This window comes from Cydia fagiglandana, chromosome 3 (assembly GCF_963556715.1).
Source record: "Cydia fagiglandana chromosome 3, ilCydFagi1.1, whole genome shotgun sequence".
Lineage (NCBI taxonomy): Eukaryota > Metazoa > Arthropoda > Insecta > Lepidoptera > Tortricidae > Cydia > Cydia fagiglandana.
In genome coordinates, this window is record NC_085934.1 from 7,481,588 (window position 1) to 7,507,061 (window position 25,474).

Consider the following 25,474-nt stretch of genomic DNA (forward strand, 5'->3'; position numbering starts at 1 on the left):
AAACGGCGGCCCCTTTGGTTCTATTTCATTGTAAGAAATCAAGCAAGCAAGATTTCGTTTAAGAGTAATAAAATAAGTAATTTTCTACGAGGCCCTATTCATTTAGTTGCATATATTTTTTGTGACATGGTTTACCTACTACTTACAACTTTTACGACTTCAACTGTACGGGGACGTAGTTATTTTACAAGTACTTACATCATCGTCCGTGAAGTGCATTGGGATAACTATGAAAGCGGGGTAATTTTTAAAACTGGCAAATATCTATAAAGCCTTCACTTCATAGCAACACTTACCTTCTAGCGTACGTCTGTAGCGCAGCGTGCGTAGGTACTGTTGCTGTGTTGCTACAGTAGAGGTGCTTATAGTTTAGTAGTTATATGCCATTTTCAAAATTATTCCGCTTTCGAAGTTATGCACTTTGCTCGTTTTTTTTTTCATATTTTTAGGCATTTCTTATCAAAACTACCCACTTAGCTAAGGTTCAGCTAAGCATGACTGTGCTTTGAGCAAATTCCCCACAAAATGTCAATGCTCGGTCTAACCATCGATGGTCATGACTCATGCCCCATTCATTTTCTAGATACGATCATCTGCAAATTTACTGAAAATCTTCATTGCGGCAAGATAGGTAGTACATAAGTGAAACGAACAAAGTCTTGACCAACTGTTTATATCATTTGTATTGATTACTTTAAAATACATATTTTTTTCCTTAACGATCTACATTATTGTTTTGTTCAATCATTTATAAAAAAAACTTATAAGAAACCAAAATTTAAAAGTGATAAGGTAAATGTCAACAATATACAAGCTCAATGATGGAAAATAAGTGATCAATATACAGAAATCATGAAATGGAAATTTAAATAGGCGTATACATATAAAATAGTATAGATTACTAAAATTATTGGTATCACATTCTTAAACACTAAACTCAAAAGCATAACTTAGAGGAACTTACGTTTAGCCAGACCGATAAAGAATAAATCTCTAATAAGAAGACAGTTGATAAAACATAGCCAGCTCAAATATTTATAGGGGCCCAATTCGACCCAAGAAAGTGACAAAAGGAAAGTCGTTGACATATCATTAGTTTTGTTATATTATGTGACAAATTATCATTTGCCATTCGACATGTCAGCTTCAGTCACCTTCTCGGGTTCAATTGGTCCCAGTTTGTTACTTGTCGCTGTAGTAGCTCGGTATTTTCTGGAAAAATAAGTACACAACCATTGAAATTACAATTCAAAAATTGTACTCAAGGTACACATGTGCTTGAAATATCTAAGCCATATAACACTGTATGTCAGTACATACAGTTTTGGTTTGAAACGTAGATTTCTACGAGACCATTATAAAGATACAACTAAAACGACATTTACAGCTATCGTGAACATGGCAACATTTTTACACGTACAAAAATATTTTACTTATTGCTCAATATACTCTCATAAATATATTTATACCACTAACAAAGTTTAAAATAAAGGCACTGTCGACTACAAACACACTTTGGCAGCAGAGTTTCTAGACTTGACTCACACACGCACCGACATTTTCAAATGCTTCAACGTGATAATCCCAACGAATATCCACACAATAAAATCACAGAATTTTGCCATTAGTGAAGTGTTTGCTGATTGACACTGTATTACACCAAGTGTTCTACTAACCGAAACCAATTTTCAAGTGGTTGACTTGCGTGTGCTGTCGTCCAAGGACGGAGTTATGATAATGTCGCCGGCGTTGGACCGACTCCTCGTGACGAGTACTGGGGTTTTCGGCTTCGGCGTCTCAGTCATCTTGATTCGCACTCGACCCATGTCGGGGGAATACACTGGAACGTATTCGCGAGACGGCGATAAGAAATCGGACTCTGTGTTCTGATCACCATTCAGTAAGAGTTGTGACAAATCCATGTCAGTATTACCATTTAAATGAGGTGCTTCGTTGTCATTGATAGGCACAAAAACATCTTCACTTGATAAAGAGTGAGTGTCTTTTTTCGAATCAGGAGATGCTGGAGTAGACTGGAAAGATTCGTTCTGTTTAGGTTCCTCAGATAAGTTATTATCTTTTGAACTGCTTTTGTTTTGATTAGTGTCTCTTGGACTATCGGTTCTAACACCATTGTTATCTCCATGTTTAATGCCATTGCCAATATCCCCGTTTTCACTCTTTTTTGGGTAGCTTTCATGAGTAGGTACGAGCTCATATTTACCATTAACTTTTCTTTCAATGGTAGGTTCTAGTACTGCCGGTTTACCTAGTAATGACTTATTCATATCGACCATTTCTTTGGAAGCATTTTCGACGTCTCTTTTTTGCTGTCGTAAAAGTCGCCTGTCCCTGCGTTTTCTCATTTGACCTTTGATTATAGCAAATCCTATGAGCCCCACTAACAAAATGACAATAATTGCAATGCATACATATGTACCAGTTTTATGAGGTGCAGGATTTTCTTCAGATGACGTTTCTTGAACTTCCGCCGGAGTTATTCTAATTTGTTCGGAAACTGTTGTGTCCCGAGTAATTGGCGTGATTGCGGGTTTTTCAGTCGATGGTTCATCAGTTTTGAGATGCCAATCAGATCCTCCTGCATACAAAGTGGGTGGTTTCACCAATGGAAACTCTGTTGTGGTGTTATTGAATTCATCGTTAAATAATGGCGTGACTGGAGTTGGATGAAAGTCTTCATAATTAGGTGTTCCAGTGGATGTTGAAGTACTTTCATTGTCATAATCGCTATCGAAAGGAATAAAACCAGAACCCTCGCCAGATCCTTCCCTCGGGTCATCAGTAGTTTGTATTTCAGCATTTAAATCCTCTGCGTGCTTGTGCATAATGATTTCAGAGTCAGTCGCAGTTTCCACATCTCCCGAACCCTCAGTTCCGATATAGTCTGAATGAGATACCGTAGACATATGCCCCACTTTTAAAAATTGTTGATTATCATCGTCCTCTGCTTGAGGTTGACCATGTATTACATTGCCATCATCTAAATCACTAGAAGCGACTAAAGGCATAGATTTCAATTCCGTAGTCTCTTCACCAATTCTTACGGCATCAACTGGGGGTTGATCACCCATCATCATATCTAAGGGGTCTGTATCAATTTTTATTTTGCATATGTCTTTTGCTTTCAGTTCTAACCATGACCTGCCTTTAAGTTTTCCGGGAGAAGCGCATTTTACGGCATCTATATGAACATTTAAGGCCAGTAACCGATCTCGTGCTTTGATATTATCACAGGTACAATCAAGCGGGTTGCCGTCCAATTCTAAATGCTCTAAGCTAGCCAAATGACCAACTTTGTTAGGCACATCTCGTAATAGATTGTTAGTTAAATCTAAAGAACTCACACTAGTCGGAAGATGCTCAAGTGACAACCTCTCTATTCTATTGTTAGCCAAATTAAGATGAACTAATTTCTTCGCATTGTTCAAAAACTTGCTAACTTCTGTGATACCATTAGTCGATAGATCCAGCGTGACGACTTCGGTTAATCGATCGAGTTCCCGGGAGATTTTGGTGATGTTGTTGTGTGACAGATCTAGGATGTTGATGTTGTGATGTTTCTGGCGGAGAGTGAACTTGTATAGTTCGGCGAGGTTGCTGCAGGCGGCGCGGTGGAGGCCGTCGCGGGTGGTTGTACAGATGCAGCCGTCCGGGCAGACGGAGGACAGGACCGGCGCGAGCAGCACCGACACCACCAGCAGGCTCGCCCATGCACGGAGTGTACTCATTTTGCTTATAGACTCTGCACCTGGAATATAAACAAAACAAAAAACAATTAATAAAATTTACGAAATGTTCCTAATCATTAAAAAATTAAGTTTTCATTTTCGTTTCGAAAGTATTAGGTAGTAGTAGGTACATACTACTACTACTAATAAAACTACAATTTACACTTACAACTTTACACGTTAGTTAACCGGAAATTCTACACTGTATTTGATTCGAATCGTTAAAAAATTTCAACCAATTAATGTTATTATGTAACCAAAGAAATGACCCAAAGATTAATAAAGAACAATTTGGCCAAGCCCGAGATAGTTCGGGGCATTTAGTGTTCCGTTCGCATCGTTATATTTTACAGAGGTTGTTTGCCTGTTTTTAGGATTCCGTATTTAACTACATTACAAGGGTTGTGAAACTATAAGGGTTCCTCTATAGGAACCCTTATAGTTTCACAACCCTTGTAATGTAGTTTTTCATCATCTCAGCCATAAGACGTCCACTGCTGACATAGGCCTCCCCCTTACATAGGCCTCCCCCTTAGTTTTTACTACATATTTAATATATCATTAATTCTAAGACAAATTTGTTTGTGGTGGCTGAAAAAACTTTCAACAACACATGTAAATATGGAATTCGGAATATTCCTAAAAACACTATCAATCAAAGTTCAGTTCTGTCTCTAGTCGTATACGTGTTATTTATCATTTGAGTAAAACCAATCTTATTAACATACCAATCTTACAATAGCTACTCGACTATTTCGGGTAACAACGGAAATGATGTTGCAGATCATTAAATCAACATTGACTATGACATATTGTGCCTATTTATTTCGCAGCTGTTTCATAACGGCGTGAAATGATTTTAAAGCTGGTGAATTTTGCGATAATCTAAATTGTCCAGCGTCACTGTAATTCACGTCTACATACGTTTAACGCTAATCTGTTGCGGTCATGAACAGTATAACGTTTCAGCCGCAGACGCTCATAAACCTCCCACTAGATAAGCTAATCGATACCAATTATTCACAACAGTTCGAAGTAATGGAATAAATCGCAACATCCGATATTTCCATCTAAATATAGTGGCTAGTAGATAACTGCGGTCCCCCGCAGTCTATTGCCTGTCAACTCCACCTCTTCAATTAGTGCAACTGCAGTTCAGCCGGCAATTTGAATCTAGGCGTTTCCTTTCATTCATAGCAGCATCATTTCAAATTAAACATTCACAAAGCCCACTACAAATCCACTATGCGAGCAATTTCCCGTAACACATTGGCACTTCGGCAGTAAGGTGAGACAAAATTATGCGACATCTTTATACACAAGACTGCAATTCAATTGCACAAGCTTTCTATAGGGCATAAGTGTACAGCGTAGTTGTTCAGTTTGAATTCTAGGGCCACATACTCATAATACTGTTCCAGTTTATTTGCTAAGTTTCTTCTAGTCTGCGTCGTCAACATTTACAACAGTTACAACATTTACGTTATACGTCAATGAATGAGTTACAGAAGAGCACGTTCCACACAATGTTCCGGAATTCGCTATTATACATAAATCTATTTCTAATGGTTTTAAGCGTTCTATTTCTGTTAGCAATAAACATCGGTGCACTTGGCCGCCGGCTAAAATGGCTCAATGTTAGACGGGCGGCAGGAAGCGGGCGGTTAAACGCTTGTGCGAATGCCCACGCCTGCAGCGGAACTCCACAGGGGGCATGGATGATTTATGCTGCCGAGGTGACATACGAGTCCAGGGTGCTGCGCAGATTGGAACCAGAGACAGGTTAATGGCAGGTACTCTAACCAAAGACGTAGATGTGTTTATCAATTATCATATGTGCTACACAAAGGTTGTTTGGAAGGCATCACCTGTGTGTTCCGTCTGTTGTTTGTCACTATTTTCAAGTTTATAATTAGTGATGTACCGACTATTGATTTGGCCGACTAGCCGACTAGCCGACTAATCGGCGCTCGAATGGCCGATTAGTCGGCCGACTAGTCGGCTAGTCGGCCAGATCATTAGTTTCTTATAAGTTCGGGTGAAAAACAATAGTTTTGCTATTTTGGTTGCGCTATTCATATATTAGCTTGGCTAAAAGGTGTTCTCTACAGGTTCAGAGACTCCTCGTTCAATTTCTGTCTTTTTTTTTACTTAGCGATCCTGAGCAGACCGTCAGTAGGTACAACTTGTAGGAGGTATTTCCAAGGCTCTATTTCTCATACGTAGTCGCCAGTTAAGAACCTATCCCCTGTGGTCAGCGTCTTTACGAGTAACGTGCCCTGTTTATAAGTCTCTAAATTTTGCAATAACATTAATACTCGTAGTTTCCCATGGCTCCACCATTAAAAAAAAACAAAAACTGAATTATAATAAAATCCTTTAAGTATAGAACTTCCATGAAATTACACGAGAATCAGTTGAGTTCGACCTGAGAATTATATGAACAATAGTTTCCACACCCTGAATAGGTATTTTGGTAAAATAGACATAAAACATATGGTAAATATTGACTGTTGGTTTCTTTTTTTCTGTTTTTCTTTCAATAATAAAGTGCCGACTAATCGGCCATTTTTGCCGACTAGTCGCCGACTAATCGCCGACTACAAATGTGGCCGGATAGTCGGCTTTCCCGACTAGTCGGCGACTAGTCGCACAGAGGCGAAAAATCAATAAAAGTCGGACAAAACCTAAACATTCAGGATTATTATAGAAATCGTATTAATGCAGGTTTGCCAACTAATAAAAACAAAATTACAATTATATTATGACATATTATTAAAATTTGATCATAATATCTGGTTCTTCTAAAAGATTTAAAACATTTTGGCATATGGGAAGCGACTTTTTACTACCCAATTTTCTTAGTCCTGTTATATAAGGATCGGAAGACACTAAAAGTCTTTTCCATAGCCATTTGCCTAAAAAAAATGTGTCTAAGCGCTCATGCTTGATTACACTAGTCATCGATTAAAATGAAAATTTTGTTAAAACGTCGCGTAAGGTCGCATAAAATAATGGTTGTATGTTAAAACCCAAGTTCTGTAGTTTCTAAAATTGATAATATCAAAACCGGATCTATCAGGAAGTTGTACTTTTCTCCTTGGTGAAGTTGAACAATGTGCAAAAAATACAAGACATTACACTTATTTTTTTTTTATAATAAACAAGCAAGCATAGCTATCAAAAGTAACTATTAGTAATTAGGTTATTACCTCCTAGAAGGGTATCCATCATTAAATCACAACTTTCTGAAAGCAAACGATAAATAAGTAAGCACATAAGTAACACTCGCAGAGTAGTAAAATATTCGCCTTTGAACAAGTCGAACTTTGGAATGAGAACGTGTCGCGTAGATGACTCTAACATGAAAATGATTATGCGAGTAGCGTGCACTGTTTATTGGACTATCCTCTAAGATTGGTTTTTGCCTGTTGGGGCTACTTAGAAGTTTTTTGGTTTTGTCCGACTTTTATTGATTTTTCGCCTGTGTGAGTCGGTACATCCCTATTTATAATCTGTCTATACTACTTAAAGGGGTCCACTGATTACCAGTCCGCCGTACGATATCGGCCTGTTAGTTAAACGCAAAATTTGACAGGTCCGAACAACTAACAGGCCGATATCGTCCGGCGAAATGGTAATCTGTGGGCCCCTAAGTTAAAATAAAATAAACAGAAATATAATATGATTAATCAGTATAGCCTAATTTAGGAGGATACGACAATATTGTACGCCGCCGTTGCGTTGAAACTTGAGATGTAGGATTTTGCAACTATGATAGCATTTGTGAACGTTAAACGTGGCAATTCGCGTAAAATTGTCGTTTATTGTCGCAAGATTACGCCAAGTGTGACATCATGCGCAAATGCCGCTCGCAAGTCATGAGGCAAGAGCGGTTGTAAACACAATACTACCCACACTACTGAACCAAAAGGATGGGTGAGTCGACCGTTTGTATTACTAATCTTTAAAAAAATGCATTTGGACGACAACATTAACACTATTGACGCCCACTGTTGAAATCAGGAGAAACATAGATACATTTATTCCTGGAAAACTAAATCGTGGTTGGTTTATTTACTCTCTGCTTACAAGCAGATGCCCTTTGAATCAATACTTAATATCAATATACCTAATACCCCACTACCGACAACCGTATGCTGGGATTTCCGGAAATGTATTCATTTGTTTACCGTAGGGAGACCGGGGACAATAGAAACAATTTTCCTTTAACCGCCTTTAACCGTTATATTTTTATGAGTAGAAAGATGTACGCCAAAAAATTTTTCAAGGTTAGTTATCTGGTTCCTAAATGAAATGTATTTGAATGATCTATAATCCATAGTTTTTTGACAATACCTTAATAAAGAGAATAGGGCAGCATGGTTCAATTGACCTCACATGACTGTCAATTGAAACACTATGTAAGGTCAATTGAAACACTCGAATATCTTCGGCACAATGAAAGTACTTATGTCTGTTTTAATCTTTTTCATCACTACCTCTGCATACAATGAGCTCATCAAAAGTTCGCAAGCATAAATTAAATATTTCTCAATTTATAAGCATCTGTACATTTCGATATAAACACGCGGAAAAAAACAAGAGTTTACGACTTTTAGTTTTCTTTGTTGCTGCTACCTTATACATTTATCTTAAGCAAAGTAGTTTTAATGCAATTATAAAATATAACGATATAGAATCGCAGAAAACAAGCATAATTATGTGTCATACAAAAGTGCTTGTTTCAACTATAACAATGTTTCAATCACAACCATTCCGTGTACCTACCCTGTGACAACGAGTGTTGCAAACGTCGGGATGTAAAATGAAATAATAGACGCAATAAACTAATCAGTGTCAATTGTTTTATCAAACAAAAACATGACAAATAGCTTTTTAGCATTTTAAGCTCCTCTAGCTCTCTATATAATGCCCTCAACTATACGTTCACTCAATTTCATTCAAATTAGAAAAAAATACTTAAGTTATTGCGTATCAAACTATCCTCTGATAGTTCAGCTTGAAAACATCGAAATGCCGGAACGTGCCCCAAGCCAGCCGTGTGGAAAAAACTGCAGATTTCTAAAAAAAACTTCGTAGATCTATAATTTATCAACTGGGTCTAAAACTACATAAATAATAGTGAGCATTAATAGAACAAACATGTGCATCGAATACAGAACCTCCTTATATTTTGAAGTCGGCTACTTTTGGGGACGATTAAAATACGAGGGCGATTGAAACGTTTCAATCGTCCACAAGCAAGTTGTTTCTATCGTCCCCACGGCCCATTTTTCAGTCCAAGGTCAAATATTATATATAAAAAAGACTCGAACGCTGATCAACGGCCATTAAAAACATTCGTTTATTCCTAACTCGAACACCAAAATAATTTGATTAGTCAAAATACAAGAGTAAACGAAGTTATAAGAAAACATACGAGAGCGCAAGTGCTTACTTTTTACCGCGAAAAACTGTTTTGGCTCGTGGACACTCCCGTCTCGCACCGTCGCTCGAGCCCTACTGGCCAAGGATTGAAACATGACCGTCCGCATATATCGAGTGTTGCGTCAGAAGTGTAGGTATTATAGTTTTCGAGAAATTTGACTTGTTTCAATCATGACGTGTTTCTATTGTCCCCGGTCTACCTATTCTGGCGCAGTTAATTCCAAGTTCAAACAAATTTCAACTACTACTTACGTAATCTTATTATAACCAATAAGCAAGAAAGATCATGAACAATTAAATAAAACAAAGATTTGTAATATCTATACATATTTGAAATGCTTTGCGTCTCAAATGGGTAAGCGTCTTGAAATACGACTTGTACTAACTTCAAATCTTGTGTACTATGTACAAATATGTGCATGTCTCGTAAGATTAGATCTCATCTAGGTGGATGAAATCACAACCAGGCATGACGTAAGTTCGCAGAAAGATGAATCTGAGAGGTAAAACCAACAAGCAAGTAACACGAAAGTATCCAATCCTGCACAACATGAGTCCACCACCTAGGTACCTAGTTAATTCAGGTAATAGTGACGTTTGTACTCTTAGGTATTAATCACATGTTTCATGACATGTTTGGCTGTACTTGCTTGGCATCTCGTCACCGCAAGAATGCCTTGGGAGATAGTAGATATTTCCAGCTTAAGGAAACTGATTTAGGTAAGCAAAATGAGGAGTTTATATAACTGGAAATTTTGGTGATTGGGTACTTTTGGAGCCAGTTATACCAGTTTATCCACATGAATGACATTGAAGACAGCAAAATGTAGCTATCTCTGTTCGTTGCCATACAGCTAATATGTATGACATCTCACCACCTATAACCAGTGCTATAGGTTACTAACTAGTGTCTATTGCCACAGCTCAAGAATTAAACCAAAACATAAGGTAACCTTCATACGTTTAACGAGATTACTCGTTATTTGGCCTTTCCTGTCTCCCGATCCCCCAGCAGTCCCAACACGCACGTACAAATTGCAATACAAACGCAAATAAGAAGATTGGATGCTATTTTTAACATCAGTTATTCGAACCTTGAATGAACTTGACTGCCTGTTAGGAATTTGTTTAAACGTACCTGTGGTTATTTTCGTAGGTACGGGCCTACGGGTATTATGCTTGATACTGAACAGTGCATTTGATCTTAGCGTGAACTGCTTGTAAATTCATGCGAATTATAATAAACAATTCCAGTAGTCTGCTAATGCGAGCAAGGAATGAAAAAATAATTTAAAATTCAGCGCAGATCTAACCAATCCAATTTGGCGAAAGAACGATATGATACCTTGTCGGGAAATGTGAAACTGTTTTAATATCAGTACAATCAAAGTTTATACAATTTCACTCAAGTTATGTCAGGCATTTTAGGTACTTAGCTCCAGTATACCGAAATATGAAAGCGAAAGGATTTTTACATAACGAAGAAACTGCATGAGTCACCAAGGCCGGTGGACATGCAATGCAACAGACTCGCTGGCCGTGATCTCCCGCATGGGAAGTAACAACTTAATAACAGCGTTTTCGAAGCTTACAGCGTCATTTATTAAAGATATTTTCGTAATTAACAAACAGAAACACAATGTTTGCGTTGATCGACGATGGATGATAATAAATATTAACAAGTATTATAATAAGCAAATAGCTACGTTTTTTACCAATGTTATTTATTGACAAAGATTTTTTAACGTAAACAATAAATACTGTGTTTACATTAGCTGATGATTGGCTGAAAAGTGGCAAAACATTTTTCTTACGTCATGATCACATCTTTTGTAAACATACTTTTGGATTTCTGATTCTTGTATATTATTTAGAATAAGTATCGATTGGTGACTAAAAAAAAATCGCGTGCTAACTAACATGCGATGTTGTAATGCAGCACATACATGCAGTAAAAATATAGGTAGTCCGCTTTTTATTCAATTTAAGCGACCATCAATAAAATTTCATCTTTTACAAAATGTTTCTCCTGTCATGGGATATCTGGAACAGAACTTTACTGTTCCAGACACACGTAATGTTGCCATCGAAAGATTACGAAACAAAGAGAAGTGTTTTCCAGGGCTATAACCGCGAAAATCGAAGTTCGCAAATTGCGGGGATTTTTCTCTCTCACTCTAATTACGCCTTCGTTGGAGTAAAAGAGAAGGATCCCCGCAATTTGCGAATTTCGGTTTTCGCGGTAGCCGCTCAGTACCAAACCTAAAGAAGTTCAGGTATTAACTATACTTACTACTACTGTACTCTACGTACATTTGTAACAGCGTATAACAACGCAAAAAGAGATCTCGCGATATCTCAGGTTTTAACCGATTTCAAAATTGTAAAAAGCTGAATTCAAAATTTGTTGTATTAGGTATGTTTTTTTTAATGTATATTTTATTTATTTTTCATCTCATTTAAGGTAAACGTACTAGTGCTCGACATGCTAATGCCCAATAAATGACGCCTTGCTGTCACCTCTATTCACAATGACTTAAGTTTCAAGATGACATGTACCGGGACCGCGTCGAGCAATAGTATGTTTATCTTATTTCATTGTACTCATGTTCATAGCAATTTTAATATTTCACCAAGACAGTGGACACTTCTTTTATAGAAATTGAGGTCTTTTTTATTTTCTCTTGCATTTACTCGCAAAAAGCGATATTCGGTGAGGTGGTACTGTAAAATCAGTAATTTTTTGAAAGACTTACTTCCCTTCTTAAAACACCAATTGACGTCAGATGACAATGGACGACAGCTCTACGATGAGATTAACATTACACTCATTTTACAAACATGTTTTCGTCGGATATGACGTTGCAAAGGTTTAGCCTCCTTTAATTATAGATTTTTTTGCTAATATTGTTACCTAGTCCTTTGTATTCTTTTCCTCTGATGATGACTCCTTTCACCATGGCTGGCTGATTTACCTAAGTAGTTTAGCGCATCACACCAAGTACCTAACTAAACTTGTATTAAATATTTATATCAGCGATTTACTACAATTTCATGTACCTACCACTTAAACATTATCTAGAGATAAGAAGAAAATAGCGCAATCACGACTAGCTACGTAGTAACTCTCACGATCGCATAATATTTTTAACACATTTTTAAATTGTATCTAACAGAAAATCTAAACAGCTCGCAGACTAGTCCATTACATAAACTCCACGGTCGATCTCTTCGCGTTAATATTTATATGCACTTGAACCTGAAGATTGTCTAATACAGAAAGATGTATTTGTTATGGAATCCAATGATCTTACGCTCTTTTATCGCACGCCAGATATATTTTCGTTACCGGCACGATTTTCTAGCGTAGGCCGACAATAAATCTTGAGATAAAATGTATCGTGTAGTGCAAGGCAACGATAGCCTAATGGCTGTATTAGTGCAGAGATATTTGAATGACTATGGTTATGGAGCTAACGTCTCGTTAGTGTGCGCCTTAGGGCGCTGCGCCAGCCGGCAAGTCATTAGCGGCCGACTGAAGCTGGAAATGGCAGTTCTTACTTCTTCAGCTCATAATAGGGCGGTAAAGTAAAGTAGGATGCTTAGGGCGCAAACTTCAATAATATGTCTTGTCTTCTCAAACGATAATACGTAATGAGACAAGAATTCTTTTTGGTTAAAAAAATACTTTGCGGAGAATTTCTTAAGAGTGAATTTTACCTACGATTGGATTAAATCTGTTAAGCTATTTGAAATGTATCATCTAAAATCTCATATTTATATACATTATATAGGAAGGATCTATCATACGGCTGCAATGTATTTTCAGACACAAAACGGTTTAGGTCATTCAGAAATTTAGGTTTGGACCCAGTGTAATTGTTTAGAACACGCATGACTGACGTGTTCGTTCGTTTGTATTCAAATCTGAACAATGGCGGTAGCAGTACTTTTCTTTCAGCCAGTATTGACTTTTCCACGAACAGACAGTTTGTAGTTTGTTTTGAAACATCCTTTTGATTATTCACAGAATTTATAAATGTGCCGTTTGTTTGACTAACCTCGTGATATTTTAAAATTGATTTCGTTACAAATTTACAGTTATTTAAATAATCCCTGAGGAAAATAATTAAAGCAGAAGCAGCGTTTTTATACGTTTTTTGTAAATAATGTGAAGAACATTACAGATATGTTATTGTATAATACGTTTGCCAAAATGCCAAACTCTGTTCGTATACCTACGTTTTTTCCCCGGTTGAACGCATAATTTTCGATATACGTATTCACACATTAGTGTGAACACGACTGCATGGGCGTCTAGCGAACATAAACAAAAACATTTTGCGGTAATCCAAAGTACACGGATAATTTTAGTGCTTCTTCTTATAATTTAATTGTTTCCTGGAGGCGATAAAAACACCCAATCATTCTGGCTGCGTATTCCTATTGGCTGAGCAAGCTCAGGAGAGTTTAGTTCTCAGAAGAACAAGAGAACATGATCTCGAGATTCGAAGTAACTATTCGAAGGTGCACTAACTGGTTCGCTTAGACCTTAGCCTCTCGTGGTTGGTAAGCAATTAGAGTGAGAGCCTCGTATCCCAGTCTCGTTAATGCGACCGCTTTATGCGCCGACGCAGCGCGTCGTTAAACTGCTCGCTAGTGTTCCTCGGTCCACGCACAGGCACTTGAGTTAGTACTTGAATGTCTTGGATCGTTTGCATGGAATGGCTCGTTTTATGGTGTAGGCCAAGAAAGAGTAGCGTTTGAATTTGATTGGAATTAAATTAATTCACTCTGAATGCAAAATCCGGCGCATCAAAATACTGCAAAAATTAAATGTTGCACTTCGCTGCCGTTCAGTAATGATGACACATGATTTGTTTAGGAACTATACACCGTGAAATTTTAGTGGTTGTTTTCCCGCAACGAAATGATTCTGCTATCGATATACAGTCGATGTGTAATCTTTTTTTTAAGTAATGTTAAGAAATGCCAGATTTATAAATGTGTCGAACGAAACTCGAAAGTGACCTAACACCAGTAGTAGCACTGCAGTAGTACCTAACTAATTCTTTTGAGTGAATGAAACAAAATAACCTGAAAAGTAGTTCCATCTATTTTTCCTTCACATATTTTACGTGCAGTTAGTTTGCAGATCCTTAATAGTAAACATAACAAGTTAAGATCAAGCTTTTAATGATCAAAAACTTAAACAAACACTTAAACTTCCCGATACCGCAATACACAATCACCTTTGCCCTGTGCATGTGGTGGCGTTTGAAACTGCCCGTGGTTAAGCAGCCGCTGTGTTGCGGCGACAATTGTTCGTCCGTGTGGAACTTGGGGGTTTAAAATCCCCCGAAGACGCAGCGACTGTAAATGGTCCGGTTCCGCGTAAAGTCGCCGGGCGGCGTGGGAGTCGTAGTTAGCCCTAGCGTACAGCTGCACCATCGCGACGTACTCTAAATTAGAATATTCGTAATGTCGATCCATTTTACTAGAAATAGCAGGGATGATATTGACAGGATCTGTTATCACATTAGTTTAATAAGCGAAGAGGATGTAATTATTCGATTTACCAAAGTTGACACAACGATCAAACTAATAAAAAGGGTTTTATTTCAACTGTTAATCGTGAAGGAACAGTCTAAGTAAATTTTAATTTCAGTTGTCAAACAGTAAAGCACTCTAGCCTTGTTACACAGTTTAAAAAAGTAACATGTGCTTGTTTATTTGTTTATCTGTTTACAATATCGGGAACTGTCGTCGACTTGCAGTTTTAGTGTGTTACTATTGTTTTTCGCTTGTTCGAGTTTAGGTTATTTTTTTGTAATATTTTTTTTTGGAAAACAGTTTATTTATAAGTTTGTCTATCATAATTCGAAAGTACTACCGATAGCAAATCGCCCTGCCGCGGGAAAACAACCACTAAAATTTCACGGTGTATAATTTAGAAAATACTAAAATTTTGTAAAATGGGATCACCTTGAATGTCTGTGTGTTTATTTTTTAAACATATTTTATATATTGACATACGCTGAAATTAATAATATTTATCTGGTCAGGTGGACGAAAAATATTGTTAAGTAGTTCGCTACGGTATAACAGGTGTTGGCGCCATATTTAACGTTAAACGGCCCTTTAAGTTCGTTTGATGTTAGGGCAGAGCTCTTACTCGTAACTCTGCGAGATTCACTGCATGTCACCATTCAGATAATTAATACTCGTATAATATGTTCATGTTTAGTTGCTAAATTTATGTCCTGAATTTTAGTTTAAAGTTCCATTCTTGACCGTGAGGCCATGGTCATCATTTCAGTACCTACCTAATCGGTGACAATCGTGTCCTGACAGTATTTATTTATTTGAGAATTGAAAAACCAGGTTTTATGATGATGATGATTCTCTCCTGACTGATTTCGGCTACAGCGACTGTGTGCTCTGGACTAAGCAAATTTTAATTCGCGTTATTAGACTGTAGTTGATCCACTCTCTGGTGCGCCCTTAGATGGCTCACGTAGGTAGTGTAGGTACCCTATCTTCTTGCTAAATATCTGTGTAGTGTAGTAGCGGTAAATTCTATCATTGAAAATAATATATGTACATTGTACGTTAAAATAACCCACGTTGTAAATGTAAAACCATTATAACAGCACGTTGACCTTTTTGTCGGTGTCAAATTAACCCGAACCCGCAAAATACGGTAACGGTAAGGTAACAAATACCTAACATGCAAAATTCATTAGTTATTAATGTAGGTGCGTTAGTTATATACATGTATACTGTTCATATTACACAAATAGTATCAGTATTTTCACTTCAACTTAAAAAAGGTATGGTAGCATTTACTGCGAAATTCGATGCCAAGATATTGAATAAAAGAGCGATAAAATGAAATAAGTACCTAACTAATTAGTGACTATGAATAAATACTGAAGCTTCTTCTCGTAATAATAGATTTTGAGAGCAATCTCGTATTATTCTTCAATGCGATAATTATTATCATACTTAAGGTTACGGGGGTCCAAATTGATTGACAACATTGAAAATATTTTGCCTTATAGGTAAGTATGAAAATAATGAAGTATGATACTGGCTATAGTATTTTGACCGTGGTAAAGTAGAGCAATGAGTGGCGTAATTTAAGTTGGCCAGTTCGTGTGTGGGTCATTAACGCTTCGATACTTCTTATTGATTTCATTAAATAATTATGTGTTATCAAATGAACACTATGATATGAATGAGACGGTTTACTAACGAATGGGCCAAAATCGTTTCCCAAAGTATCACATCCCAAACTATGTTTCCCAAATTATCATCTCCCAAAAAAATGTTTGGCAAAACAACGTATCGCAAATTTTCAGTTAGCAATAGTCTTTTTTGGCAAGTTATTGTTTAGCAAATAATTACTTGGACAAGTTTCATTTTACCAAATATTATTTAGTCAAATGTATCATTAAGCATAACTTACATGTCCCAAAATATTGCATGTCATACAATTTACATACCAATAAAGTGGAGGCTGCAGAATTTTATTTGTCTAGTATTTAACTGATCATTACATATACATAGTAAAATGTAACGTCAAAAAAAATACATTCTTACTGCTAAAAATATGTAGTAAATGATCACTAAAATTAAAACTCCATTTTAATGTAAAAAGACAACCAAATTTGTTACATCTTGCCATTCTATTAAAGCAAATAACATGAAAGTAATCATTATAACCCAAAATTAGTAAAAAACCACCAATATTTAAACCATATTTTAGTTTAAAATGTCAAGCAAATTTTTTACATCTCGTTATTCTATTAAATTAATTATTCCACTTCGATGACCTTTTTCTAGTACATAGTATTTCGTTTCTGTAAGGATCGCAGTTCTAACCTAACCTAACCCACTTTTCTAATAGCATTTCGATTCTGTGAGGGTCACAGTTCTAACCTAACCTAACCCACTTTTCTGATAGCGGTACCGTTTTGTGAGGATCGCAGTTCAAACCTAACCCAACCCACCCTAATTACGTAGAATTTAACGTACCTATATTAACATAACAAAAAGTACAAATTTAAATAGAGATGCCTATTTGTCAAATTTGCGAAGTGACAATTTTGACCAAACATCTTTTTGGAATATAATATTAGACAATAAAAAACGTTTGCTAAATAAGTTTTTGTCCTAATAACATTTGACAAAGTAAAATTATGCCAAATGATAATTTGACCAAATAAATTATATGCGAAGTGTAACTTTGCTAAAGGTTCCTTTGGGAAATGAAACTATTGCGATAAGTTTGTTGGGAAGTGAAATTTGGCGAAATGTATTTGGCCGAAACGAAAGTAAACCGAATGAGACATATGTGCGGGCTGTTTTTTCAATCTCTTAGCCATTTTTGTCAAATGTAAATTTTAGGAACCAACACCAAAATAACGAAAAGAAAAAACATGTATAGAAGGTAAGTGAACTGTGGGTAATTAAGGATAGTGAAATACTTAAAACTGACGCAATTAATACTAACCGCATAAATTATTGTAATTAAGCCAAAACCGTGCATACTATTGATGATTTCGAGGTTAATGCATTCAATGAAATTGTAGCTTTAATCATGAAATATAAGGAACTATACATATAAGGTATTTATATAGTTTCTCCACCGAAACTACCGATATCTATCACTATACGCGCATCAAGCTTTAATGAACATATAATTAAAACATCTGATTTATTGCGTCATGCTAGTGTACGAGACACTACTTTTGTCAATTAACAATAACACTTTCATAAAACAAATCGGCATTATCGCTTACATACAATCCGTAACTTGTAACGTAACGTAAACCCACCTCTTTCAGCGTATCATCATTATTATCAGCGTAGGCATCAGTGAAACAAAGACAATACGCACATAGCCACACTTTACAAATACACTGTTTAAACAAACTGTTGCATCAAACACTACGCTCGAATTTCACACGTGCTGCTAACCAGAGATTTCCCCGAACACTGCATTATAAGTGAAAAGTCACATTTTATTTGTGACACTCAAGGTGAGCGGTATTGTCCGGCATTGGACGGGGTCCAAATTGAATAATTTGGGAAATTAGGCGATATCTTAACCAGATAATTGCGGTTCCCGTGTGCTTGGGTGGTGAGAGATGTAACTGTGTCACCTAATTTAGTAGTACTGACTGCACATGCAGTTTATGCATACAACAAATTTATATGCTTAGGTCTCATTTCTGCCTCCCGCAATGCAAAATTTTTAGCCGCAAATTTGACAGTTGGTGTCGGTGGTGGTGGCGATAGTGCTGCACGGCATACGTAACAATCCAGTTACCACAAAACATCGCCATAAACCCTCCAAATACTTCAGAGAATTTTACCACTCTTGATTTGGTTCTTTTACCACTGATGGCCTAGCTAGCATCCCTATAGTCACATACAAAGTGTGCAACTATTTACCGTAGACAGATGCATTAAAATTATCAAAACAAGAACTCAAATAACCAGTTAGCTATAACCTATTACAGTAAAACATAATCCTTATTTAAAACATCTGTCGGGCGACATCGTAAATAGAGCTTGATCCACATTTAGATGCAATGTGACTGTAACCGAAAATAAACTGAAAAAGAAGCATTTAGTAAATTTAGATTTTCATAGCAGTACTACCTATGTTATTCGGAATTTATTATTCATTCACAACATTCGCCCAGTCGTCATTGCTTACGTCAAACGCTTTTTTGCAAACCAAAATTCACGTTGAATTCATGAAGAGGTTTCCGTTGGAAACAAGTTCGAAACTTACCTACATTTGTAACAGACTGGTTGATAAGCAATTGAGCAGCTGCCTTTTGGTTACTTGTTCCGTTGCGTGTAAGGACGAGTTTCTTTTTTTATAAACAATCATTTGCGAAATCATATATGTATTATAAATTATTAAAATTAACCTAATTGCTTGATATAAGAAGTTAAGACATAAATATTGTTTTAAAATTCTGACAGATCTTCCTTGTAAAAAACGGCATCACAAGGTAGATTTAAGTATATTTAGGTCCTCAAATTGTTACGCCTTATCGTTTAGCCTGCAGGCGTGTTCGTAAACTACCAAATTATATTTGTCAGGCATCCTAATTATATCCACACGCTCACCTATTATAGGATGACTGATATTTTAGCTAGATAACTAAGTCATATCACGGATGGAGGCCAATTTGTTGTTGCAATTTTATTTCAAATTACGCGTGGCAATGAGCACACAAATTGCAGACCATATTTATTTTAGTTTATTTTGTGTGACGTTTTTATATTGTTCTCGTGGTAACCAGGCAATTATCTCTGTATTAACGACTATGGTGTCGTAGGCGAAAAAACTCAAGGTTGTCTCTACGAGACTTTTTGAATAAGGATTTTCTAGTAGGTTTATTTTTTCTTGGTTGCAATGCCAGTATTATGCCCAGGTAGGATAACACTTAGAGAAGTAACAGTATATTAATTACTGTACGAGTAGGTACATATTTAAATTATTGAACCACTAACGCTTACTTTATCTTGCTTTAGTAATATGTAATTACCTATACAATACCTATAGAACCGCACTGCGCGTTACCGCCCTGGCGCGTCAAGTCCTGTTTTCTGTTGTCTGTCATTTTTAAAACTCTCATTGTAGTTATTAAGACGTGACCATCTGTTGATCTTCCGGCGTAGCGTAAAGAGTTTGCGGCTGGATTACTAACAAAACGAATAAATTGGCCCATTGGGAATAATGCCAAATATTCTGAGACACTGCGTCGCCTAGAATTTACACCTGGCACTTATTGTCCAAAGGTTTTGTAAGTTTTCCCCCTATGTACTAGACACAGAACATCTTCTTACCCTTATGTACATATACCTAGTTAACCTGTGGTCAGCTGCATCATCAATTAAATTAATCGAATCAATCTAATTCACAGTCTAAACCCTTTGAAATCCATACGGCGCATCTATTTGCCCGGCCACTGACGCCACAGGGGTAAAATTTAGTTTTGTGAATAAATGTAATGCCAACCTAAAAGTGGGGTGTTTTTTAGTAGATTTTCATCAAAAAACCATCGACGTCAAATGCCATCTTTGGCGTAGTTGTCACGATTTTGCGTTGGCGTCAATTACTGTCTGTGGCGTTCAAAAGGTTAAAACCAAATGTGCACCTACATCTACCTAATAACCGGAAGTAGCCTTTAAATTTAAGTACACAACGGAAAACAACAATTGATTATCATTTTACAATATATTATGTTCAACGTAGTCATATTGAAATCAACTTGGTATCATGTATCAACATATATCTTAACGTTTCTGCATAATACTTTTATATTTATTAATCTGCGAATATATAGGTATGTCATAGATGACGTAGGAAGACCGTTGTATTCAATCAACTCGGGGAATTACGAACACGTCAAACAAGTAATAGTAAGTATATCTATCTAATCAAAACTGTCATTATGACGTTCCTCACCCACGTGGCACATCACAAGTAAAACGCGTAACTTCACTAAATAACTACGTGTTTATCCTAAAGCCTTGACCTTCGTTAACGTCTGTCATCGTACTTGATTGCCAGAACATGTTGTCCTCACTTTTTTCATCGTCGTAGTTTATAAGCTCATATACGTTATCAATGCCGTAATAAAACCTGAATCTTTTAATATTTATTTGTGCATTGTTTTCTGATTCGTTGAAATAATCTTGGAAGGTCGGCTGTATTATTATCATTATCATCGACACGATATCTGAATCATTGATTTATATTCGTAACACATTGCTAATGAAGAAATGCGTATCAAGGTGAGCAAAATCCGCTTTCTTTCTGGGCTTTATTACTTATCACAAACAGTTTTTATGTTATCTTATTTTAAATGATTAGTTTGAGTAGTAATTTTCTTCTTCTTCTTCACCGTAGCGTTTTCCGGGCTTAGCGCTAGGTTCCGCTTTCCTGCACAATCTTCTCCACTTCTTCTGCATCCTCAGGTGTGAGATTGTTCTCTCCCATGTCCGCTGTCACGCCGCGCGCCGTCCAGCCAGCGCTACTTTTTAGGCCTACGGCGGCCGTTTATTAGGTTTTAGTAATAAACTACAATATTTAAAAGTAATTGCAATCATAAACTTTTATAATATAAGGCAACACTCTAGTAAATTATCATCATTTTATTTCATCATGAGCAGGCTTACAAGTCCAGGTCATAAAGCTTACAATGTCAGCCACCACGAGCGACATTCGCAGCTCGACCGTGATGAAACCGCGACTATTTCAAAATTAAATGTCGGAAGCCGTGGCTAAACTAATAGGTTATAAGTAAATGGATTCCCTGTGGGATTATGATAAAATGTCTTTGATTATAATTAGGTACTTATATCATCTGTGTATGTGATCCTTGAATTCTGGGTTAATAAGAAATGCAATCCTATATGTAGGTAGTTAGTGAGCAACGTGGTTTGTTAAATAAGTAATTAGTAGGTAACACCAACCGCTATTTTTGTAAATATATTTATGCCACAGATTCATGATTAAATAATACTAGTACTGAGTAATAAAACCAATCTTATTTTCTTGAACTGGCTCGACCTTTTTCTGATAATACTTATAAATAACTGTATGTACGTGTGATAATGATACCTAATGTTTTTTTTTTTCGTGTCAAGCAATTATATAAATATTAATCAATATTACTAATTATATTTCACTTACGAATATCGTGTCTTTTTGTGATTAGGTAATTGGTAAAGATTTAAAAGTCGGAATCTAGTTCTATCAGTTGTTGTAATAACGTATATGTTTAGCCATGTAGTACAGTCATTATATCCAAAAAACCGACCCTACCCGTGAATAATTAGTTCTTGGATTTTTTTTTCGTAGGTCCCTCGGGGGGGTCACTGGGAGTGTAAATTCAAAAAGTAGGCTGAATCAGGCTCCTGCGTATATTCGAAAAATGGTTTTTTTCCAAAAAAACGGGTTTTCTTCAATAACTCGGCCATTTTTGATTTTACAGTAAAACCGTAAAGACAAAAACTGTAGGAAATTTGATTCTCTACAAGTTAGTCCAGTCATTATATCCAAAAAACCGTCCCTTCCCGTGAATAATCAGTTCCTGGATTTTTTTTTCGTACGTCCCTCAAGGGAGTCACTGGGAGTGTAAATTCAAAAAGTAGGCTGAATCGGGGTCCTGTGTATATTCGAAAAACGGTTTTTCTTGAATAACTCGGTCATTTTTGATTTTACAGTAAAACCGTGAGGACAAAAATTTCAGAAAATTTGATTCTCTACAAGTTTGATCCTCACAATTTTTCTTCTAGGATCGATAGTTTGGAAAAGAAAATTGAAAAAAGCGACAAATTCAAAATATTTTCAACATCTCGTTTATTTTCAACTTTACGACATAAATGAAGAGGACTAAACTTGTAGAGAATCAAATTCTGAACAATTTTCGTTCCCACCTTCTTTCCCCCAAAATCGATATTTTAGAAATTAAGCCTGTAAAACGCAACAAATTCAAAATATTATCATTATCTCCTATGTTCCACGCTTTACGGCATAAATAAAGGGAAACAAAGTTGTAGAGAATCAAATTCTGAACAATTTTTGTCTTCACGGTTTTACTGTAAAATCAAAAATGACAGAGTTATTCAAGAAAAACCGTGTTCCGAATATACACAGGACCCTGATTCAGTCTACTTTTTGAATTTACACTCCCAGTGACTCCCTTGAGGGACGTACGAAAAAAAAATCCAAGAACTGATTATTCACGGAAAGGGTCGGTTTTTTGGATATAATGACTGGACTAACTTGTAGAGAATCAAATTTCCTACAATTTTTGTCCTTACGGTTTTACTGTAAAATCAAAAATGGCCGAGTTATTGAAGAAAATCCGTTTTTTTGGAAAAAAAACCATTTTTCGAATATACGCAGGAGCCTGATTCAGCCTACTTTTTGAATTTACACTCCCAGTGACCCCCCCGAGGGACCTACGAAAAAAAAATCCAAGAACTAATTATTCACGGGTCAAAATCTATAATGACTGTACTAATGGCTTTCTATACTTGAATTCAGAATTATAAATTGTAATTTAGTTAAGAGATGGCATACCGTAAAACCACCCTACTATTATGGTTAAATACTACAACTATGATGTCTATATTGTCTATGGTACAGATTCAATAACAACGTTTTTTCGGTTTTGTCTCGAGTCTTTTCTACCATTTAGAAAATGATTTTGCCCTAACACTGCGTAGATATTCGAGTAGGTTTTGAACCATAGTTGTGAGACTTTAGACTGTAGTTGAGTGGTAACACCGTACAAAAAACGTATCTTTATATCTAAATATTAGTTGAAGCTGTGCATTTTGGCGTTGTCGCTTGTCGCCTGACCGTATGTATAATAATTTTTCATCATTAGGGTAGGCTTAAAATTATCTATAGTTAAAAACAAACAACTCACGTTATGTTTCAAAACATCAGCACTTATAACTTTGACATTTCGTCCACTTGAGTACCGCACAGACACCAACAACCCTGCACAACAAATGGAATCTGAGACTCGCAAGTTCCACTTCGCCACACTCAATGCTCGAGCACATATAACCTACTCGCATCGGTATCCAACAACTGTTATCTAGTATAGATAAGATTTGTTAATCTCAATGACGCAATAGCAATGCGAACTGTTTATGGACTTTGGCTAGGACTAGACAATAGCGATGTTCCACGCAAAGTACTATTGTCATTTACATTTTAATGTTTATAATAATGTGCTGGTAACTAATTATTGTTCCCTGCTACCGAACATAACCACCTACTATGTAATGGCTAAAAAACAATAACTTAAGAAACAGTATTGCGATGTTACAACATTTTCGACATCAAAATTTACGATGAATAACAAAGTTAGAAACTTCTAGAACTTAATCCCGAATTCCCTCATAATTTTGTCTTATTTTTAACTCTGACTAAAAACTAAATTAAACTGGTTCATTCACTTCAATAAGTAACAATTGAGGATCGATAATTGCCGCAGCTCAATTAAAATCAATTGCCTTTTCATTTCGCCCTATTGCGAACTTTGAAACGAGTGCACTTTATACATATTATGAACTACTAAGGCATGTTTATTCTTAACGGATATCGGATGTATGTATTCTGACCTTAGTACTAAGCTACCTTTGTACTACATGGTGAGTAACTAATACATACATTATACTTATATAACATAATGACACTACGCTGGTGGACACGTAATTCGACCAGCAAACCTAAATTGAATGCAACTTTTTTTCATGACTCGAAACAGGAATGAATAATAAAGCCTATTGTCACTGGTAGCTCAATTAATATAATTATATTTTATCAGGGTCATTTCCCTTTCTTCGATTTGGCGAGAAACGGATTTGTATAAAACCGGGCAAGTGCGAGTCGGACTCGCGCACGAAGGGTTCCGTACCATAATGCAAAAAAAAAAAGCAAAAAATAAACGGTCACCCATCCAAGTACTGACCCCTCCCGACGTTGCTTAACTTTGGTCAAAAATCACGTTTGTTGTATGGGAGCCCCATTTAAATCTTTATTTTATTCTGTTTTTAGTATTTGTTGTTATAGCGGCAACAGAAATACATCATCTGTGAAAATTTCAACTGTCTAGCTATCACGGTTCGTGAGATACAGCCTGGTGACAGACGGACGGATGGACGGACGGACGGACGGACGGACAGCGAAGTCTTAGTAATAGGGTCCCGTTTTACCCTTTGGGTACGGAACCCTAAAAAAGGATCGTACCGTAACACATTACTGTCGACACAAATTACGCCAATTACTCTAAAATGTGGGTAATACTGTTAATTTACTTTCCGCAATTAACACTTTCAGTGCCAAGCCTCTTAATATCCATATTAAATGTATCCGCCTGGCAGGTGCTTGGCAACGATATTATTAACATTATGCCACCGGCAACGTATTGAGATCAAAATATTTCACTCGTTTGTGAATAATCAAACTTCACACCAATATATGCTTGATTTAAAATGTTAAAGCTTCAATTGTATGTTTAGTCCTTAAAAGATACCTTCTTATCTTAGCTCTTTACAGTTGCTTACACTCTAAACTAGGCTTACAAGGTACCTTTTAATGACATAATAAATAAGACTGAACAATGTTAAGGCTATGAATATTGTCCTTACCTTTAATAGACGAGCATTAGCAGCGTAGAGTCAGCATCACCTTCATGCACTTTTCTGTAACAATACAA

At 36.4% G+C, this 25,474-nt stretch overlaps 1 protein-coding gene across 1 annotated transcript; it reads right to left on the reverse strand.

The window, feature by feature from the left end:
* Nucleotides 1-657: 657 nt before the first annotated feature.
* Nucleotides 658-25,474, reverse strand: LOC134679945 (protein windpipe). The gene is made up of 2 exons (XM_063538897.1): nt 25,407-25,474; nt 658-3,769 (listed from the first exon to the last, which is right to left on the reverse strand). Exon 2 carries the CDS (start codon nt 3,747-3,749, stop codon nt 1,689-1,691), a length of 2,061 nt encoding a protein of 686 aa, XP_063394967.1. The 5' UTR covers nt 3,750-3,769; nt 25,407-25,474; the 3' UTR covers nt 658-1,688.

Excerpts from the sequence above, each read along its gene's own strand:
- LOC134679945 (XM_063538897.1), bottom strand. The coding sequence starts at position 3,749 with ATGAGTACACTCCGTGCATGGGCGAGCCTGCTGGTGGTGTCGGTGCTG.